The 17,596-nt window shown below is 34.7% G+C and overlaps 3 protein-coding genes across 3 annotated transcripts; 2 read left to right on the top strand and 1 right to left on the bottom strand.

The window, feature by feature from the left end:
• The first annotated feature begins 144 nt into the window (after positions 1 to 144).
• On the top strand, positions 145 to 1,191 carry LOC17898254 (acyl-acyl carrier protein thioesterase ATL1, chloroplastic). Its single transcript, XM_006305580.2, has 5 exons — positions 145 to 341; positions 491 to 591; positions 665 to 774; positions 853 to 948; positions 1,048 to 1,191. Exons 1-5 carry the CDS (start codon positions 202 to 204, stop codon positions 1,141 to 1,143), a joined length of 543 nt encoding a protein of 180 aa, XP_006305642.2. The 5' UTR covers positions 145 to 201; the 3' UTR covers positions 1,144 to 1,191.
• Positions 1,192 to 5,745: 4,554 nt separating this feature from the next.
• Positions 5,746 to 6,417, bottom strand: LOC17896717 (classical arabinogalactan protein 5). Its single transcript, XM_006305699.2, has one exon. The coding sequence runs from the start codon at positions 6,395 to 6,397 to the stop codon at positions 5,972 to 5,974; it is 426 nt and encodes a 141-aa protein (XP_006305761.1). The 5' UTR covers positions 6,398 to 6,417; the 3' UTR covers positions 5,746 to 5,971.
• An 8,614-nt stretch (positions 6,418 to 15,031) lies between these two features.
• Positions 15,032 to 15,365, top strand: LOC111828729 (defensin-like protein 43). Its single transcript, XM_023777360.1, has 2 exons — positions 15,032 to 15,116; positions 15,211 to 15,365. The coding sequence occupies exons 1-2, from the start codon at positions 15,032 to 15,034 to the stop codon at positions 15,363 to 15,365; spliced, it is 240 nt and encodes a 79-aa protein (XP_023633128.1).
• Positions 15,366 to 17,596: the final 2,231 nt, after the last annotated feature.

Raw genomic sequence — 17,596 nt, 5'->3', positions numbered from 1 at the left:
GAATTCTAAAATACTGTTAATCAAGTAATTTTTCAAGCTTTCTTACGCATTAAATTAAAACGTCTGTTATTAGTTGGATAAGTTGGAAGAATACAATTTTTTTCATATATATACGGTGACTGAATCTAATTTTCACATACCGAACAAATAAGTTGTCCAACTACTTTTGAGAATTTGATCATCTTCACTCGAAGTAGTACAATGCTTCAAACGACTTGCATCGTGGCTATGCCTATGCCTGTGGCATTTCCCTGTTTTCGGAGTCGACCACATGTCCTGCCTCTTCGGACCGCAAGGACCTTTAAACCACTCGCATGTCTCAAACTAAAAGAAAGCAAACGGTAAATAAAGATCTCTCAAACTTCATTTCATAAGAAATCTAATGTTTATTTTTCTAATAACCATGCCTAGCTAGACTAAGTATCAAGATTTGTAGATATATAGTCTATAACATTGTTCAAGATCTTTAATGGAAATTTCCATATGGCAGAGTGTTCAAGCTCCATGAGATTGAACTTAAAGTTCGCGATTATGAATTAGATCAATTCGGTGTTGTGAACAATGCTGTTTATGCAAACTACTGCCAACACGGTTAGTTTATTATCGATGAAAATACTTAAGCTATATCTCCCATCCTTACCAAAAACTTTGTTTTTCTACTAAGGTCAACACGAGTATATGGAGAGTATCAGTATCAATTGCGATGAAGTATCCCGTTCTGGTGAAGCCTTGGCAATCTCTGAGTTGACAATAAAGTTTATTGCACCTTTACGTGTAATTTTGAACTTTTCCTATAATGTTTTGTCACATTTTAGTATATCTTGTATATTTAGTTTACTCCTTTTTGAACAGAGTGGATGCAAATTCGTGGTGAAATCGAGGATAACGGATGTATCCATTGCGCGCATTTACTTCGAACAGTTCATCTTTAAACTTCCAAATAAAGAGGTTACTTTGGTGCATGCTCTCATCAAGCCTTTGTGTTTGTTTTTTACTTGTGTTCTGATTTGGATTCATTTTTGTGTATAAATATCATTAACGAAGCAGCCTATATTGGAGGCAAAAGGAATGGCTGTGTGGCTTGACAACAAGTACCGTCCCGTTCGTATCCCATCTCACATACGCTCATATTTTGGTCACTGACAACACCAAAACGTTGTTGATTGATCGTGCATTACAGGGCACGACTTAATATTTGTTATAGTGCTTTGGCATGGTCTCGATTTGATAAAGGAAAATCTAGATATATGTCAATATATCCTTCGATTTCAACGCAAATCACATAAATCACATATATCTATATATATAAAATTATATTTTCTCTCTTCTCCTTCCGCCGCGTCAGCGCCACATCATTATTATTTATTACTAAACACAAAAGAACATGGGTTTGAGGCCAGGTTACACAACAATCAAAATATTAAACTTAAAAGAACATGAGTTTGAGCCTTTGAGGTCTAACGTTTACACAACAATCAAACCGGTTAAAGAATATCAGAAAAACGTTGTACACACGAGTTTAGAACTGGATGATTAAACGGAACAGAGAATACATCTACTAGAACCGTCGTTTACAAGAGCGACACATTTGCAATAACGACACTGATTTCAAAACCATTGGCCAGAATAAACGGATTCGAGCATAGGAAGAAACCAAAAACAAGCCAGATTCTAGAATGTCTCTCACATAATATATCAAACCCAGACACCGGAAATTTTATCTCTTTAATTCCATACTTACGACAAAGAGAGAATACCGCATAAGTTTTCCCTTGACCTCTAATGAATACCAAATAATAAGAAATATTTCAAATACAAAACTAATTTAAAATTAAAAAATAAATTTTTTTATAAAAACAAAAGAAGGCTGTCTTCACTGCTCTCGTATATTTACAAATTATTTATGTAAGTTATATCAATAATATTTATAAATTTGTTTCATCAATAATATTTATAAATTTTTACATATCTTTGTAAATTATTTATATATGTTATATCAGTTGTAATTAAATAATATTTGTATTTCCCCATTTCAAGATGATGCATGACAAATTTGCATAATAACGGGTCTCAAGATATGGTTACACAAACACAAGCTCTCACGTTAAGATAGCTTTTAAAATCAAAGGCAGAATGATCTCAAGGTACGTACATTAAAATGCTGTTTGTTTCAAAAAATTTATATTGTGTTACGCTCTCTGAAAAATGGGGATAGTATTGGTGAATCTATAATGTGTACTGCAGAAACAATGTTGAAGGACTTTGTAGCAACAATGCACAAAATAAAACATCCATAAATTCTATTGCTGCACAAAACTTCCTATGTTGTCATAACATAAATGGGTTGCATCACAACAAAACAGATTTATCTCAGACATAAGGTTCTTTTAACAAACAGACATAAGGTTCTTTTAACAAACACAAAAGACACTCAATGTGAAGACACTCAATGTATCAATAATTTCACACAAGTCAGGGAATATATTGCTCACACAATATTGTGAACACCAAAGAACATCATAAAAAGTAAGCACACACAATTATACGATCTTCCAATATCACATAGTTACTTACAATGCTTCACTTAAATTAAAGCACACAAAACATTGTAACAGTCATACGGCATGTAAGTGAATGGTTTTCTAAAACTTGAATGTCACAAATAACAGAAAATAAATGCAGTCTTTGTACAGTAAAACCTCTATAAATTAATACTCGATAAATTAATAATATCTATAAATTAATAAATTTTTCCGGTCTTAACTTGGGACCAGTGTAATTTTATACATATTTCGATAAAATAATAAGATATTAATTTTTTTGAAAATTCTTTGTAAATATATGGTCCCAACAATATTATAAATTAATAATTAGGTAAAATTTTCAAAATATATGTCTGTATAGACACATTAGTTTTTGTTAGAGTTTATTTCTAATATTTTACTATATCAAAAATTGTTCGCATTCTCTTTCAAGACATAATAATTATTATTTTCTTTGTAATTGATTATATAAAATACTAATTATCATGATTAAATCTTATTTTTAAATATTTTCTGAAAAAACTTTCCACATTAGGAAAATCTCTCTATAAATTAATAATTATTAATTTATCGATAAATTAAAATCTCTATAAATTAATATATTTCTATGGTCCCAACATTATTAATTTATAGAGGTTTTATCTGTATAAAGAAATCATAATACACTCACCAACTCAATCTTCCATGAAACCTTGACAAACAAAACTATGGATATAGCAAGATAAAAAAAAAAAAGCGTTAAACTTATAAGACTTCGCAGAAGAGTCCATCAGAGGAACAACAACATTTAAGATTTTATCCAACTCTAGCTAAATCCCAAAACAAGGTCATAACATAACCAGAATATCAACAAGGAATGATAAAAGTATAAAGTAAAATAAACATTGATAATTTCAGACGATACAAGATTAACAATAATACGAGAACTCATGTGTTATTCAGCTTCAACTGCAAGAAGTGGTCGATTAAACACCAATCATAAGAAACAATGTAGCAAGGAAAGTATAATATAAGTAGTATATTCAAGCTGAAAATATCGAGAACCATGACTTAGAATAACTTCAAACTGAACCATTTGATTTAGATTAGAACTTACTATTTATCAAGTGATTTACTATTTTTTCCCAGATTCTATAGTAACAACCTATATGTATATTCCCAGATTCCCAGCCACCTTCATTTAGTATCTTTCATATAAAAGAAAAGCAATGCTTGAGATTTGGATCATATCATTCAATCTCTGCATATTTTCCTTACACTACCCTTGCCCACGCCACCAAATAAATACATCATCCCCGACCCAATTGATACGTCTACAACAATGGAATATCAGGTCCTACCTTCTTGACGACCCCCAGATCTTCACTTGCAATCTGAACATTAACATAGGAAACGAAAGCTTAGGTCAATACAGATGAAATGCAAGTTTTCAGAGTCTTTTGGCTATGTACAGCACTGTTATCTTGATTTGTGATAAGATCTTGCCTTGGCTTTAGAAAAATCTAAGAACTCAACCTCAAAATGAAGCTCATCATCTTTTGGAAAAATTTCCTGGAGCTGAGACTGGACAATCCTTCTCTACATAATGCATTTCAGGTTTCTTCTTGAACTGAAACAAACAAAAAAAGAAGTATAAAACTTCTTCAGCCGTGAAGAATTGAGAAGTAATCTAAAATAGCTAAGAAGGGTTCTGGCGCATCAACTCACTGAAATTCAGGTGACTCAACTAAATAAACTAAACCAAACTAAACAGCCTAATCTTTGAACACACAAAAACGTTATTTTTGAGTTTACCATAGCAATTTCAAGAGCAAATGGTCAGCACCTACATAGATCACACAAAAAAAAGATCATCAAGAGCACATGGTCAGCACGAGGTCCTTTGCATTCAAAACAAGTTTAGAATTTTGGTAAAAAATCTAAAATGGATGGAATTGAGTTGACAAAGACTTGCTTAGGTCCATTGTACAATACGTCAGAGATGAGATTTCTGATAACGTCAGAGATGAGATCTCGTCTACGAGTCTGAACACACGCTCCGTTGGTGGACTACGGTGCTCCGTTGGATGAAAAGTGGCGGGATCGTAATCTGTTGGGAGCTTTCTCTGATCGAATTCTTCTTCTTCTTCATCTTCAATCTTCGCCGCTTGGGCATAACTCCGGTAACCACCGATTCGAGAAAAAGTGATAATCTGGAGGAGGTTTGAGATAAATGATAATCAAAGCCACGAAATAGTTCCTCCATTTATTCTCTCCATCTAGGGTTCGTGAGGCAGAAAATAATCGATTTAGGGGGTTTTGTTTTCTTTTTCACAAAACACAAAAAAAATAAATCGTTTTGTTTACTTATTTTTTAACCTATCATGAAGTGCCACGTCGCCTAAGAATCAGAGTCCAAAAACATCTTCAACAACAACCAGATGGATCTTCTAAAAACACTGTTTTCTTTTTTTCTGGCTTTTAATAATAGCCTAAGGCCCCGTCGGTTATCACGTTAATGATGCCCTTAGAAACTCAAAGAATTTGCAAAACTGGGACTCTCTCTTTTTCAACTACTTCACAACAATTGCTTGAATTGGCATATGCATACTTGATGGATGATGGTGTACTCAAAGAAACCCCCCTTTTGCGCCATAAGGTTAAACTTCATCACCCATAAAACAGGCAACATATATTCATCTCTTGCTTATAAACTTACCAAAGCTATATATCGTAACTATGAAGTTACACTTCTCTTTCAATGGAGTTGCACATGGTCTCTTTGCCTTAATTTCAAGAACCAAAACTGCATAAAAGAGAGTACTTAGGAGACTAAGATATCCCTACTTTTTCAAAAAAAAATCTTTATATAAGATATTTTCTTTGAAAAAGTAGGGATATCTTAGCCTCCTAAGATACCTCTATCGAGGATGGTCTAAGGGCATCCTCAATAATAGCCTTTTAGAGTTAAGAGAGTACCTTATATAATGTATTCTCTTAAAGAAATCTTAGCCCTAAGAAACTATCATTGATGATGGTCTAAAGTTTCGTGATGAAACGGTCAATGTTTTGGACCTGGTGACCCGACACCGACCAACCAAGACAAATGTTCCATTCTAGACAATACACGCGTCGGTACACACTTCACTTTCCTAATCCCTTCATTAGCATCACCACCACTAATTGCGCTCGTAGTTTTGATTTTAGTCAATAATAACACGAATTCTAGTAACCATGATTTATTCAAGAATTCAATAATAAACATAACATAATCCCAATAATAATAACATGATAATAAACGTCATATAAACTAGAAACAAATCAGAAATCGAATCCTTAAATCTCTAAACACGCTATAAAAATCACATTACTAATTAAATGATAAACCAAAATAGGACAAACAATGAAATAGGACAAACAATGAAACCAAAAATAATGTTGTAATGAATCTACACCAACAAAGCAGCGATCACGGCGACTCCGGCGAAAGTTCCGATAACGGAGACTCTACTCACTGAACCAGCGTTTGGAGAGCCAGTAGAAGGAGACTGAACAGGTCCAGCTTCACCAGATGGAGCATTCATGGCCGGAGCTCCGGCAGGAGAAGTAGGCGTCGGAGGAGCTGCCGGAGAAGTGGAGGTAGCCGGAGACTCACTCGGCGGCTGAGTAACCGGAGGAGCGGTGGTAGGAGCTGAGGAAGGAGGGTTGGTTGAGGATGAAGGTGAAGGTGTTGGTGCGGCGGTTCTTGGAGATTCAGACGGTGGAGGAGTTGCCGGGAGAGGAGACATGGTTGGAGATGGTCCCGGAGCTTGAGCAACGACGGAGGAAGCCACAAGAGCGAGGAAGAGGAGAACGACGACGGATTTAGAAGCCATTGTGACGTTACGTTGAGAATACGAATAGATTATGGTATAAGGTAAAGAGAGATAAGTGTGTTTATATAGTAAAGAGTTAGGTATTAAACTAAGTTTCTTGGAAACTACAAAGTTCAACGTATACTTTTTGAAAATAATAAGTCCCACATATAACTATCATTTTGGAAATAAACCAAACAAATATGACTTTTAAATAATTAATATTTTATCTCATGAATCTTTTGATCATGTGCATGATACATTTATTTGACAATGTATTGTGATTTTGTTTGTCTATATATAATTTTTGACCCGAATTCTAGTCAATAAAACTCAAATCCGAATCAAAACCTCTAAAATCGATTTGGGGAAATTTCGATTCTAAGAACACTTATAAATTCTAAGACCTCTAAAACCTCTAAATTCTAAGAAGACAAACGTCGTCATAATTTTTATTTTAAGATTCGCAGAAATTTCTAAGAACACAAAATCAACTTATTTTGGTTAATTAGGTAAAATTATGTAGTTTTGGTGGAATTGGGAAGAAAGCAAATTTATTCATGTGGAATTGGGTAGAGGGTGAAAGTAGAGGTGAATCCTAGTTGAAACCATATACTATAGGAGGCAGATATAGGTAGCCCTTGTTTTTCCTCTTTTTGGACTATGAAAATCAATAAAGAGTTAATCTTATTTCCGTAAATTGATTAGAACTAAGTAGTAACGTTTGCAGCTTTTCTAATTAGTAACGTTTGAAACCGCAATTTATAACTTTTACAACTCCAGCCACTACAATTTATTTAATTTAGCCTGTTCTATAAACTTTTTATAGTAAAAGTAGAGATAAAATCTGCCCGTCGAATAGATTAAACGAATTAATAGCGTTTAAAACTATCATTTTTCGTTTTTGTAAATTCCCGCAACAATAACCGTATTCATTATATTTAAACCAATCAGGAAAATTACATAAGGTTTATGAAAAAAAAAAACTCGAGATAAAATCTGAGCCGTCGGATGGATTTAGTGAGTCTTGGTCGTCCCCAAGAATAACCAAACGGGTTGTTATTGAATAAAGAGAGTGGGCGACGTTTAGTAAGACTTTTTTATTTACTTTTCCTTAACAAAACACAAACTCTATGTAAGTCTTCTCTTCGATAAAGATTATATGAGATCATAAAGAGATTAATGCTTTCGAGGTTAATAAAAAGTTTATTGTTATGGACCAAAACTCAACTTAACACTAATTATGATTATATCACGTGGCCATTTTGTCCATTTCTTTCCTTTTCAATTTGTTATTTTATTTTGTCTATCATATTAGAGTGGTACGAAACGTTTTTGGATGTTATCAAGAACTGTCTCAAAATATACAAAAATTCTCATATCTTTAAATTTCTTGTAGAGTGCTTGAAAAGTTCAAACCCAAGAAAGCAACTTTTAGATGGGAAGAGGGAAATTAGTAACAATAATGCTAAAAAAGTCTAGCTACACAAAAATACTACGTTTTAACGTATTATTAAGAAGATGCCTAACAAAAAAAGAAAACCAGAAAAATGTATTACAAAGAAGACTTTTAGCTACACAAAAGACGAAACTAAAGTATTAATTTGGGTTTTTTTTTTTTAGCTATCATGTTTTAGATTTTAGTTGCACTTGATGTAAAAACGTTATATTTTCTTGAATATAATTTAATATTATTATTTTTTTCTAAAGAAAAAATATTTGGCAAACCGACCCAAAAAGCAATCTGAAAAGTCAACAAGAAACTTCAAAATTCTTAAAAAAGAAAACAAAACCTTTTTTTCTTGGAAACATGTCAAATGATATATTGGTAGAAAAAAGTCATTAAATACGTATGATTAGAGAGGTAATAATATCGAAGTGTTTGTGTGTATATGCTCGATTAGAATAGTCAAACGTAGCTGTGTTTTTAATAATTATGTGGCTTTGGCACTAGAGGAAGTTGATTAGTGACAAACGATTTAGAATAAATGATTTAGAGATTATGGTTACGTTGCTTCTCTCAGTTAGGTCGAAATCCAAAGAAAGACGGTAAAGGATATTTTTGGTTGGATGGGCCATTTTTTTCAACTAGTGAAGTGCATAAAAATAGAGGTTAACTAATATGTTCTTGTTTCAAATTATATATACTCTAAAATCTCTTGTTCTTCTTTTCTTCTAGTGACTTTTTGATAACTCTATATTTTTACACTTTTAAGCATATGTTCTGAGCATAATTTGCATGTCTAGAGCCCTATTTCTTAGGAGTTTTAGCCTATTTCCATTATATTTCACATTTAGGATTGTTAGCATAGGCAAATTGCATATCATCTGCATTTTAGAGTAAAAACAGGCACATCTGGACACTTCAGAACACGGATCCGATCGGGTGTACTGAGTCCGACAAAGGTGAGCACGATCATGCACCCATACTTAAAGGAGGAATCTGGACTCGGACGAGCCGAGAAAGGACTTGAGCGAGTCCAACATGAACTCGACCGAGCTCTTCTCAAACCGACTTTGTAATTTGTCTTTTTCTGTTTTAAGGCTTCATGTCTTTAGTATAAATAGACCCCTTCGGTTATTAAGCCAAAAATTGAGTTTCATTAAGGTTTTACTCTGTAGCCACCAAATATTTCCAGAAACTTGTAATCTTAATATCTTTTGATCTATTGAATTTTTAAGGTTGCTTCTTTATATTATTTTGCTCCTTAGATCATTATCTATCTGGTTATGCAAGATTCAAAGATTTTTGGGCTTATGTTCTTCATGATGAACTCCAGATTTGAGTAGTTTTCTGGGTTTAGAGGATGGGTTAGGTGATGAGGAATCTTAGTTTCTAGGGATGCTTAAGTATATATTTAGGTAAATACCTTCTGAATTAGGAGATTTAATTGCTAATCTTAGCATTAACCATGTGGGATTAGATCTTAGACATTCTAACACTCAAAAAGTGTTCAAATGGAATGTCTGATCAACTAATGCCAGAGATCTATTTACTTACCCAAGAGATTGGCTGTTAAGGAGTAGATTGACATTAATGAACTTTTTCTTTATGCATATCTATAGTATGTTTCATCAATGAAAGTTGAGATTAGGAAGTGATATAGATCTGATAATCTTTGCCAAGAGATTGGACTGATTAGGTTAAGTGGTTCATTGTCTAGGATTAGATCTATCTGAGCATGTTAAGCATCCCAAAGAGATTAAGAGGATTCATCACCCCATTAGCCCATCCTTAAGACCCTTGTTTATCTGATTGTTTACCTGCTTTCATTTCTGTTTCATTTCAGTAGTTCTCTTAGATCCTTTAGTTTATCTTCAGTACTGTTCTTAGATCTTTTAGTTTATCATTCTGTAGTTTACTTTTATGCATTAGAGTTCTTTAAACCAAACTTTCAACTGCTTGGCTTGACTTGATTAGTTCTGCTATATCTTGATTGTTTACAATACATCCATTTGGATCGATAACCTCTTATGCTACATCGCATTGGGGAATTGAACTCCAATAGCACACAAAACGCTTGTTTCACTTTTTGATAAAAAATTTATAATATCACATTACTTTATTTTTAGGTCTTAAGAAAATCAATAGTTGCCAAAAAAAAAAAATTATCTCCCACGGATATTTTATTTTAAGCCAAATGTTTTAGCTATTTTTTCTCCAAAGGGAAAACGACTAATTATTCCACAAACTTAGTTGCTTTATTGTATGTATTACACACACAGAACTTTGAGTTGCTTTTATAAAAACACGAACTCAACTAAAATTTGAATTTTCTACATACACAATGCAAATTCGGTCAAAACCATCGAATCGATAGATGATGTTACTGTTCTGTTAACAAATTGAGTTTTGTTATGTCAGTAGTTGCTTTGATGGCGTTTTATGTTCCTTTGTGGTAGTTAGGACAGATAACTCATTCTATTAGCATCTTTCAGAGAATCTGGTTATCTTGGGCTTTTATGGTCCTAATTTATCCTTTATGGAGCTTTTTATGCTCTCAAATTTTCACTTTCGTTTAGTAGTATTGCTATAGAGAGTTTTGTATTAAAGGTTATTCTGCTTAGAGCAGTAACAAGGATATCAATCATCTCTCTTATGACATTTGTTGTTGTTGATTGTTTGACCCTGAAGACCTTGGAGGATTTTTTTCCTCCTTTATGCGGATTCCATCATAACCACCATGCTAAAGAATTTTTCTTTACAAGTTGTTGTTGTCTAGACACCGCTCTGGTTTTAGAAGCATTCTTAGATGATGTTACTGATTATTTGAAGCAATTTTCCTTCCCAAAATCTCATCTTGTTTGGAGGGGTTTAGATGATCGAGACTTGTCTGTATTGCAAGGTTCCTCCTCCTAGCTTATGGTCCCCTCCACCTATGTTGCTCTAACGTCCGTGTCCCAAATTTTGATGAGTGTCAATCGACACCAAGGGAGGGTGTCGGTCGACACCACTAATTTTTGATGGTTAACCGGTTTAATTTTTAAGTCGTCCGATTAAGTGGTGGATTGATTTCAAAAACCCTAAGCTGGAATTTTAAACTCCACGGTAGCCACTTTCTTCTCACTTGGGGCTTTTGTCGTTTCTTGAGAGCAAAAGAGCAGAGAGTGGAGAGTTGATCCTAAGGGGCTAAGGGGAGGCTTGTGAGGAGTTTTTAGAGGTTTTTGGAAGCTGTTCTTGGGTGTTTTAGCAAGGGATCAATGAGATTCCTGGCTATGGGTGTGAAGAGAGGTTGCTGGAGTGTTCTTCTTCTCTGTTTCGTCCATCCTTTCAATCCATATTAAAGGTGAGTGCGTGACCATGGTTGATCTGAGCATGTTAAACCCTTTTGATGTGTATTTGATTGATCTGGATGGCTAGAAATTGTTGTGTATGGCTTATTTGTGTGTGTTTTGGTTGCTGTATTTGCATGATTGAGTGTTTAGGTTCATGGCTGGAGGGATGGAGGTGGTGAATTTGCTCTTTGGCGAGTTGTAAGGACTTCTGCGGAGGTAGTGTCTAGCGACACCAGTTCGGGTATCGGTCAACACCAACCTGGTGTCTGTGTCGGTCGACACCAATTTTGGATAGTTTTGCTGGACAACGAGTAGTTCGTGTCTTTTTATTCCTGGTTTGGTTTAATATGTTTTTGTGTATAGCCCAGTGGATGGGAGGATCACGTCATTGAGTATTTGTGATAAAACTTACGCATCTTAGTGTTTGTGGTGTAAGTAAAGTGTGACGTGGAATCATGGCAATGAGGAAGATGATGATCTAGGGTCTCATTTGTTGTGTTTCTGATTATGTTTAATTGTAGTTGTAACCTGGTTAGAGGCATCCTTTCAATCCATGTCAAAGGTGAGTGTGTGACCATGGTTGATTTGAGCATGTTAAACCCTTTTTATGTGTATTTGATTGATTTAGATGGCTAGAAATCGTTGTGTATGGCTTATTTGTGTGTTTTGGTTGTTGTACTTGCATGATTGACTGTTAAGGTTCATGGCTGGAGGGATAGAGGTGGTGAATTCGCTCTTTCGTGAGTTGAGAGGGCTTCTGCGGAGGTAGTGTCAAGCGACATCAGTCCGGATATCGGTCAACACCAACCTAGTGTCTGTGTCAGTCGACACCAATTTCTGGATAGTTTTTCTGGACAGCGAGTAGTTAGTATCTTTTTATTCCTGATTTGGTTTAATATGCTTGTGTGTATAGCCCAGTGGATGGGAGGATCACGTCATTGAGTATTTGTGATAATACTTAGGCATCTTATTGTGTTTGTGGTGTAAGTTAAGTGTGACGTGGAATCATGGCAATGAGGAAGATGATGATGATCTAGGGTCTCAGTTGTTGTGTTTCTAATTATGTTTAATTGTTGTTGGAACCTGGTTAGAGGCATGCTAGGTTGCTGGTGTAAATTATGGTTATTTAATTATTGGTGAATTAATATTATGATTAATTGGAGTTGGTTTAATTTGTTTTTGTTGTGTGTGATGGTTTATTGTTGGTTTAGTTTGGTTAGGTTAGTTAGTAGGTATGGAACTATTTAAGAAAATGAGCTAAAAGAAAATAAAAAACAGGTCGCATCTTTTCAATTTGGTATCAGAGCCCTTATGGTTCTAGAGATAGTTAAATGGGTGGTGATGTTTTGTTTATGAATTTCGTGGTTTAGAGATTGATGTTTAAAACAGTTTAGGAATTTAATTGGTGAATTATGTTCCTATTGAGCGGTGCATATTGTGAAGTTGTGCGATGTTTGGTGGTAGCATGCTAGAATTGATTATGATAAGTTAGTCAATTAATTGAGCATGGAGACCTAGTATCATCCTCTTCGAGCTTTTAATGAGATTTTACGGTAAGTTGTGATGTGTTGTGTTTTCTCTAGTCTTTTGTGTTCCTAGTTTCTGTTCGTGGCAGTATAGGAGCCTAGAGGTTGCGAGCGCGGTGCTCGTAGTAGTTCTAGTGACCGTAGTGGCGTGGTCCGGAGCGCGGGTATTCACTAGTGTTTTTGATGGAAATGGTTTTTCGAGAACTTAAGTTGGAGACTATTGCGTAAATTAGAGACCCAAAGTGGAAGGATTGTTTGGGAGTTAAGTCATCGTAAGGGTGAGATTCCGGGTGGGAATATGGATGGACCTGTATGACATTGCGAGATAGTAATTGGACTATGTCAGGTAGTTCTTGTCGTGAGATGCTTAAAGATGTTATAGCTTGTTTGCTCTAGGGATGGTGGGTCTTGAACAACTCATGAGGAGATGGTGGTTCTCCTAAGGGGATGGTGGTTCTTCTAGATATCGATGGCTTGAAGAGCTACGGTCCTAAGAGTGGCAGAGGAGATGGTGGTTCTCCTACATGGGATGATAGTTCTCTTGAGGGGATGGTGATTTCCCATGATATCAGTATGGCTCAAAGGTTGTGACCAGAGAGTGGATGAGTTATTAATTTCTAGAGCGTTGCTATAAGCATAGAGACTAGTTAAAGATCTCGTAGATTGATGGTGGTTCAATCTTGGGTTTTGGTTGTGCTGACCAATGAGGTCACGGTTGTGTTGGCTAGTGGGCCAGGGTTGTTTGGCCAGTGTGGTCATGTTTGTGTTGGCTGGTGGACCAAAATTGTGTTGGCCGGTGGGCTAGGTTGGTGTTGGCTGGTAGGTCTGGTTTGTGTCTAGTGGATAATCAGACTGTTAGGCGGACCGTTGCGACGGTGGATAATTGCGTTTTGTGAATAGACGGTGCATGCAGATTCGAGGACGAATCTATATTAGAGAGGAAAAATTGGAACGTCCGTGTCCCAAATTTTGGGTAGTGTCGATCGACACCATGACACCAAGGGAGGGTGTCGGTCGACACCATTAATTTTTGGTGGTGTAACCGCTTTAATTGTTCAATCGTCCGGTTAAATGGTGGATTGATTTGGAAAAACCTAAGCTCGACTTTTAAACTCCAGAGCAGCCACTTTCTTCTCACTAGGGGCTTCTATCGTTTTTTTACCGCAAAAGAGTAGAGAGTGGAGAGTTGATCCTAAGGTGCTAAGGTGAGGCTTGTGAGGGGTTTCTTTTTTTTTTTGGGTCAAAAACTTGATTCATTTAATCATAAAGATTAGTACAAAGAGAAGGATACATAAATCCAAAGTTTAAGAACACAAACAAGCAAGGCATATAAAGATAGATAAAAGGAGTTAAAAAGAATCCAAGAGAGCTTTGAGGCAAAGGCTAATAAGCAATTTAACACATGTGAGATCAAAGTTTGTCTAACGGATTTCCACGATGGGAGATGCTAGACAAGTTGATCATAGTCACAGGACTAAATGAAGTTGATAAGGTGGCCATGACCGTTAGTCTCGCTGGCACGAGAAAGGCTACATGAAGTAGTACATAAAGGTCTGGCTCAACTAGGGTGGACAGAGGGGCAGCGGCGCAAAGCCAGATTAGTTTTAAAAAACTATTCTAAGGGGGGGGGGGGGGTTATTGGGAGGTTGAATCAATAACCCCCCCTAAGATTATAGGGCCCATTTTTATTGTAAATAAGAGAATAGGTGACCAAAAACAACATTAGGTCTATTTTTCATTTTTTTTTTCTTTTCAAATTTGAAAATACCAATTTATGTATAAAAATATCTTTAAAAACATGTTTTATGGGCACACAAATTTGAATTTCTTTAGCATAAGCTAGATAAAAGACCAAAAGTTTTGTTTGCCCAATGGCATTCTAATTTCTTGAGCCACAGCTGAGTACATAAGCCATAATTGCAATTTATTTTCAGGTGTTAAGATCAATAGTTGTCAAAAAAGAAAATCAAAAATAATAAACCATTTTATTTCAAACCAATTGTCTTAGCCATTTTCTGAACCCGGTTCTTTAACCTAATTCGATATGATATATGATCCGGGTCAACGTTGTTTTTTTAAAAAAAAATAATTAAGAAAAAAATCTCTTTAGTCAGAGTAATAATATTATTTAGTACATAGGAAGATCCATATACATGCTCCAATGTATATACAAATATTTGTTAGACAAAATACAAATTTATTAATATATATGGAAGATCCATCAATTGTAAACTTCTTTTTGACAATCACAGAAACCTTAATGTTCTATAAATATAGCTTCTACTTACAATCTAGAAACTCACATAACATATTTTGTAAATAGACTTTATAGTTTGATACTTCAAGCAAGAAAATGGGAAACACCAAGACTTCGAAGACTTTCTTACTCTTGATTATAATTGCAGCTTCTTTGTCCAGTTACAACATCTTGGCTTCAGGTAATGTTTTCTGATTATGTTTCATCGTTTCAAACCAAGAACGTCGATATGATTATATACGATATTCATATGTGGTGACTTTGTGGACATGCAGAGATCAAACCTTCTGGGAGAATTGATGATATGTGCAAGAACACTTGTTCGCCGACGTACGGTGATGGTAAATGTGCGGCGGATTGTAGGAAGGCTGGGTTCACATCTGGGATATGTGCTACTTCTTTCGGAAACAAATGTTGTTGCACCAAGTGATAGAAAACAGTCTTGTATTTGCGTTGATACTTTTTTTTCTTTCTTTTGTTGTTTTGCTACAAATAACAATTTAATGAGAAAATATAAAATTGTTTAACGATTATAGTTTTCTTAATCAAAAGTCTGAACTACAATCACCATACAGTTCTGTTACTGTGATTTCAGTTATTTAAAAGCGGAGAAAATGATTAGGTAATTATGATTTATGTAGACTTGTTAAAATTAGTTTGGAGTTAGGTTTCTTAACAATTAAAGAGAAAGAAAAAAAATTCCTTAAGGTGAACTATATGATACGTTTACAAATGATTGTAACTATTATAAAATCAAAACCAATTATCAGTTTTGTTATTTTTTTGTTGGTATTATATTGAAAATGATAAGGCAACAAGGTCTTATGATAAAGTTTCTCCTTGCGATAGTATAGCAAAGTACCAAGTCGTTATTTGCAATTTCAAGATTAGATTCTAATACATTTCACTTTTTTTTGGGCCAAAAACCTGATTCATAAATCATAAAGATTAGTACAAAGAGAAGGATACATAAATCCAAATTCTAAGAGCAAAAACAAGCAAGGCATCTAAAGATAGATAATATGAGTTAAAAAATAACTCAAGAGAGCTTTGAGGCAAAGGCTAGTAAGCGAGTTAACACATGTGAGATCAAATTTTGTCTAACGGATTAGCACGATAGGAGATGGTAGACAAGTTGGTCATAGTCACAAGAATAAATGAGGTTGATAAGGTAGTTATGGACATTAGTCTCGTTGGCACGAGAAACGCTACATCAAGTAGTACATAAAGGTTTGGCTCAACTAGGGTGGATAGAGGTGCAGTGGCGCAAAGGCCGTTTACTTTTTAAAAACTATTATACCGAAAATAACTTTAGGTCTATTTTTCATTTTTTTTTCCTTTTCAAAAGTGAAAATGCCAATTTATATATAAAGATATCTTAAAGCTCATGTTTTATAGGCCCAAAAAATTAAGTTTCTTTAGCATAAATTAGATAAAAGGCCAAAAACATTTTTTGCCCAAGGGCATTTTAATTTCTTGAGCCAGAGCTGAGTACATAAGCCATAACTCCAATTTATTTCCAGGTGTTAAGCACATAAATAATTTTCAAAAAAATTTTAAAATAATAAACCATAATTTTATTTCAAACCAAATGTCTTAGCTATTCTCTGAACCTGATTCTTTAACCGAATTTGATATGGTATATGATCAGGGTCAACCTTACTTTTTTTGAAAAAATAAAATAATTAAGAAGAAAATCTCTTTGGTCCGAGTGAATTTGTGGACATGCAGAGATTAAACCTTCTGGGAGAATTGATGATATGTGCAAGAATACTTGTTCGCCAACGTACGATAATGATAAATGTGTGGCTGATTGTAGGAAGGCTGGGTTCTCATCTGGGAGTTGTGCTACTTCTTTCGGAAACAAATGTTGTTGCACCAAGTGATAGAAACCGATCTTATACAAATTTTTGTACATTGATATGTTTTATTTTCTTTTACGAACCGATCTTATACAAGTGATTGTACAAAATTTTTTACATTGATATGTTTTATTTTCTTTTTTTTTTGTTTTTTCACAAATAACAAATTAAATGAGAAAATATTAAATTGTTTAATGATTGTAGTTTTCTTAATCAAAAGTCTGAACTAGTATCACCATACATTTCTTTCATTGCGATTTCAGTTACTTAAAGCAGAGAAAATGATTAGGTAATTATGATTTCTGTAGACTTGTTAAAATTAATTTGGATTTAAGTTTGGTCACAATTAAAGAGAAAGAAAAAGAAAAACAAAACTTCCTTAAGGTGAACTATATGTTACGTTTACAAATGATTGTAACTATTATAAAATCAAAACAAGTTATTACTTTTGTTATTTTTTTCGTTGGTATTATTTTGAACATGATAAGGCAACAAGGTCTTTTGATAAAGCTTCTTCTTGCGATAGCATAGCAAAGTACCGGTCAAAGGTGCCAAGAGAACTTCACAGTAAAGCGTGCTTATGCTGGAGTAGTCCAAGGTTGGGTGACCTTTCGGGAAATGGTTGTCGGAACTGAGTGAGTAAGGCGAAAACACAAGGAAAGATCATGTGGTGATTTGTAGAATCGGTAAACAAGTATAACACCAGTGTCTGGAAAACTGGATGGGTCGATCGACACCAGTAAGGGGTGTCGATTGACACTCTAGTAATCTCTGGTTTGACGGTGTAGGTTTTAAATCG

The sequence above is a fragment of the Capsella rubella genome, unplaced genomic scaffold (assembly GCF_000375325.1).
Source record: "Capsella rubella cultivar Monte Gargano unplaced genomic scaffold, Caprub1_0 scaffold_1, whole genome shotgun sequence".
Classification (NCBI taxonomy): domain Eukaryota; kingdom Viridiplantae; phylum Streptophyta; class Magnoliopsida; order Brassicales; family Brassicaceae; genus Capsella; species Capsella rubella.
The sequence above is the reverse complement of the archived record's forward strand: the minus strand, read 5'-3'. Positions and strand labels throughout refer to the sequence as shown.

What these genes read in the sequence shown, in the direction of transcription:
- LOC17898254 (XM_006305580.2), top strand. Translation starts at nt 202, where the DNA reads ATGCTTCAAACGACTTGCATCGTGGCTATGCCTATGCCTGTGGCATTT. An exon ending in TGCAAACTACTGCCAACACG is followed by an intron (nt 592 to 664) that starts GTTAGTTTATTA and finishes TTTTCTACTAAG; the next exon opens with GTCAACACGAGTATATGGAG. An exon ending in TTAAACTTCCAAATAAAGAG is followed by an intron (nt 949 to 1,047) that starts GTTACTTTGGTG and finishes TTAACGAAGCAG; the next exon opens with CCTATATTGGAGGCAAAAGG.
- LOC17896717 (XM_006305699.2), bottom strand. Translation starts at nt 6,397, where the DNA reads ATGGCTTCTAAATCCGTCGTCGTTCTCCTCTTCCTCGCTCTTGTGGCT.
- LOC111828729 (XM_023777360.1), top strand. Translation starts at nt 15,032, where the DNA reads ATGGGAAACACCAAGACTTCGAAGACTTTCTTACTCTTGATTATAATT. An exon ending in TTACAACATCTTGGCTTCAG is followed by an intron (nt 15,117 to 15,210) that starts GTAATGTTTTCT and finishes GTGGACATGCAG; the next exon opens with AGATCAAACCTTCTGGGAGA.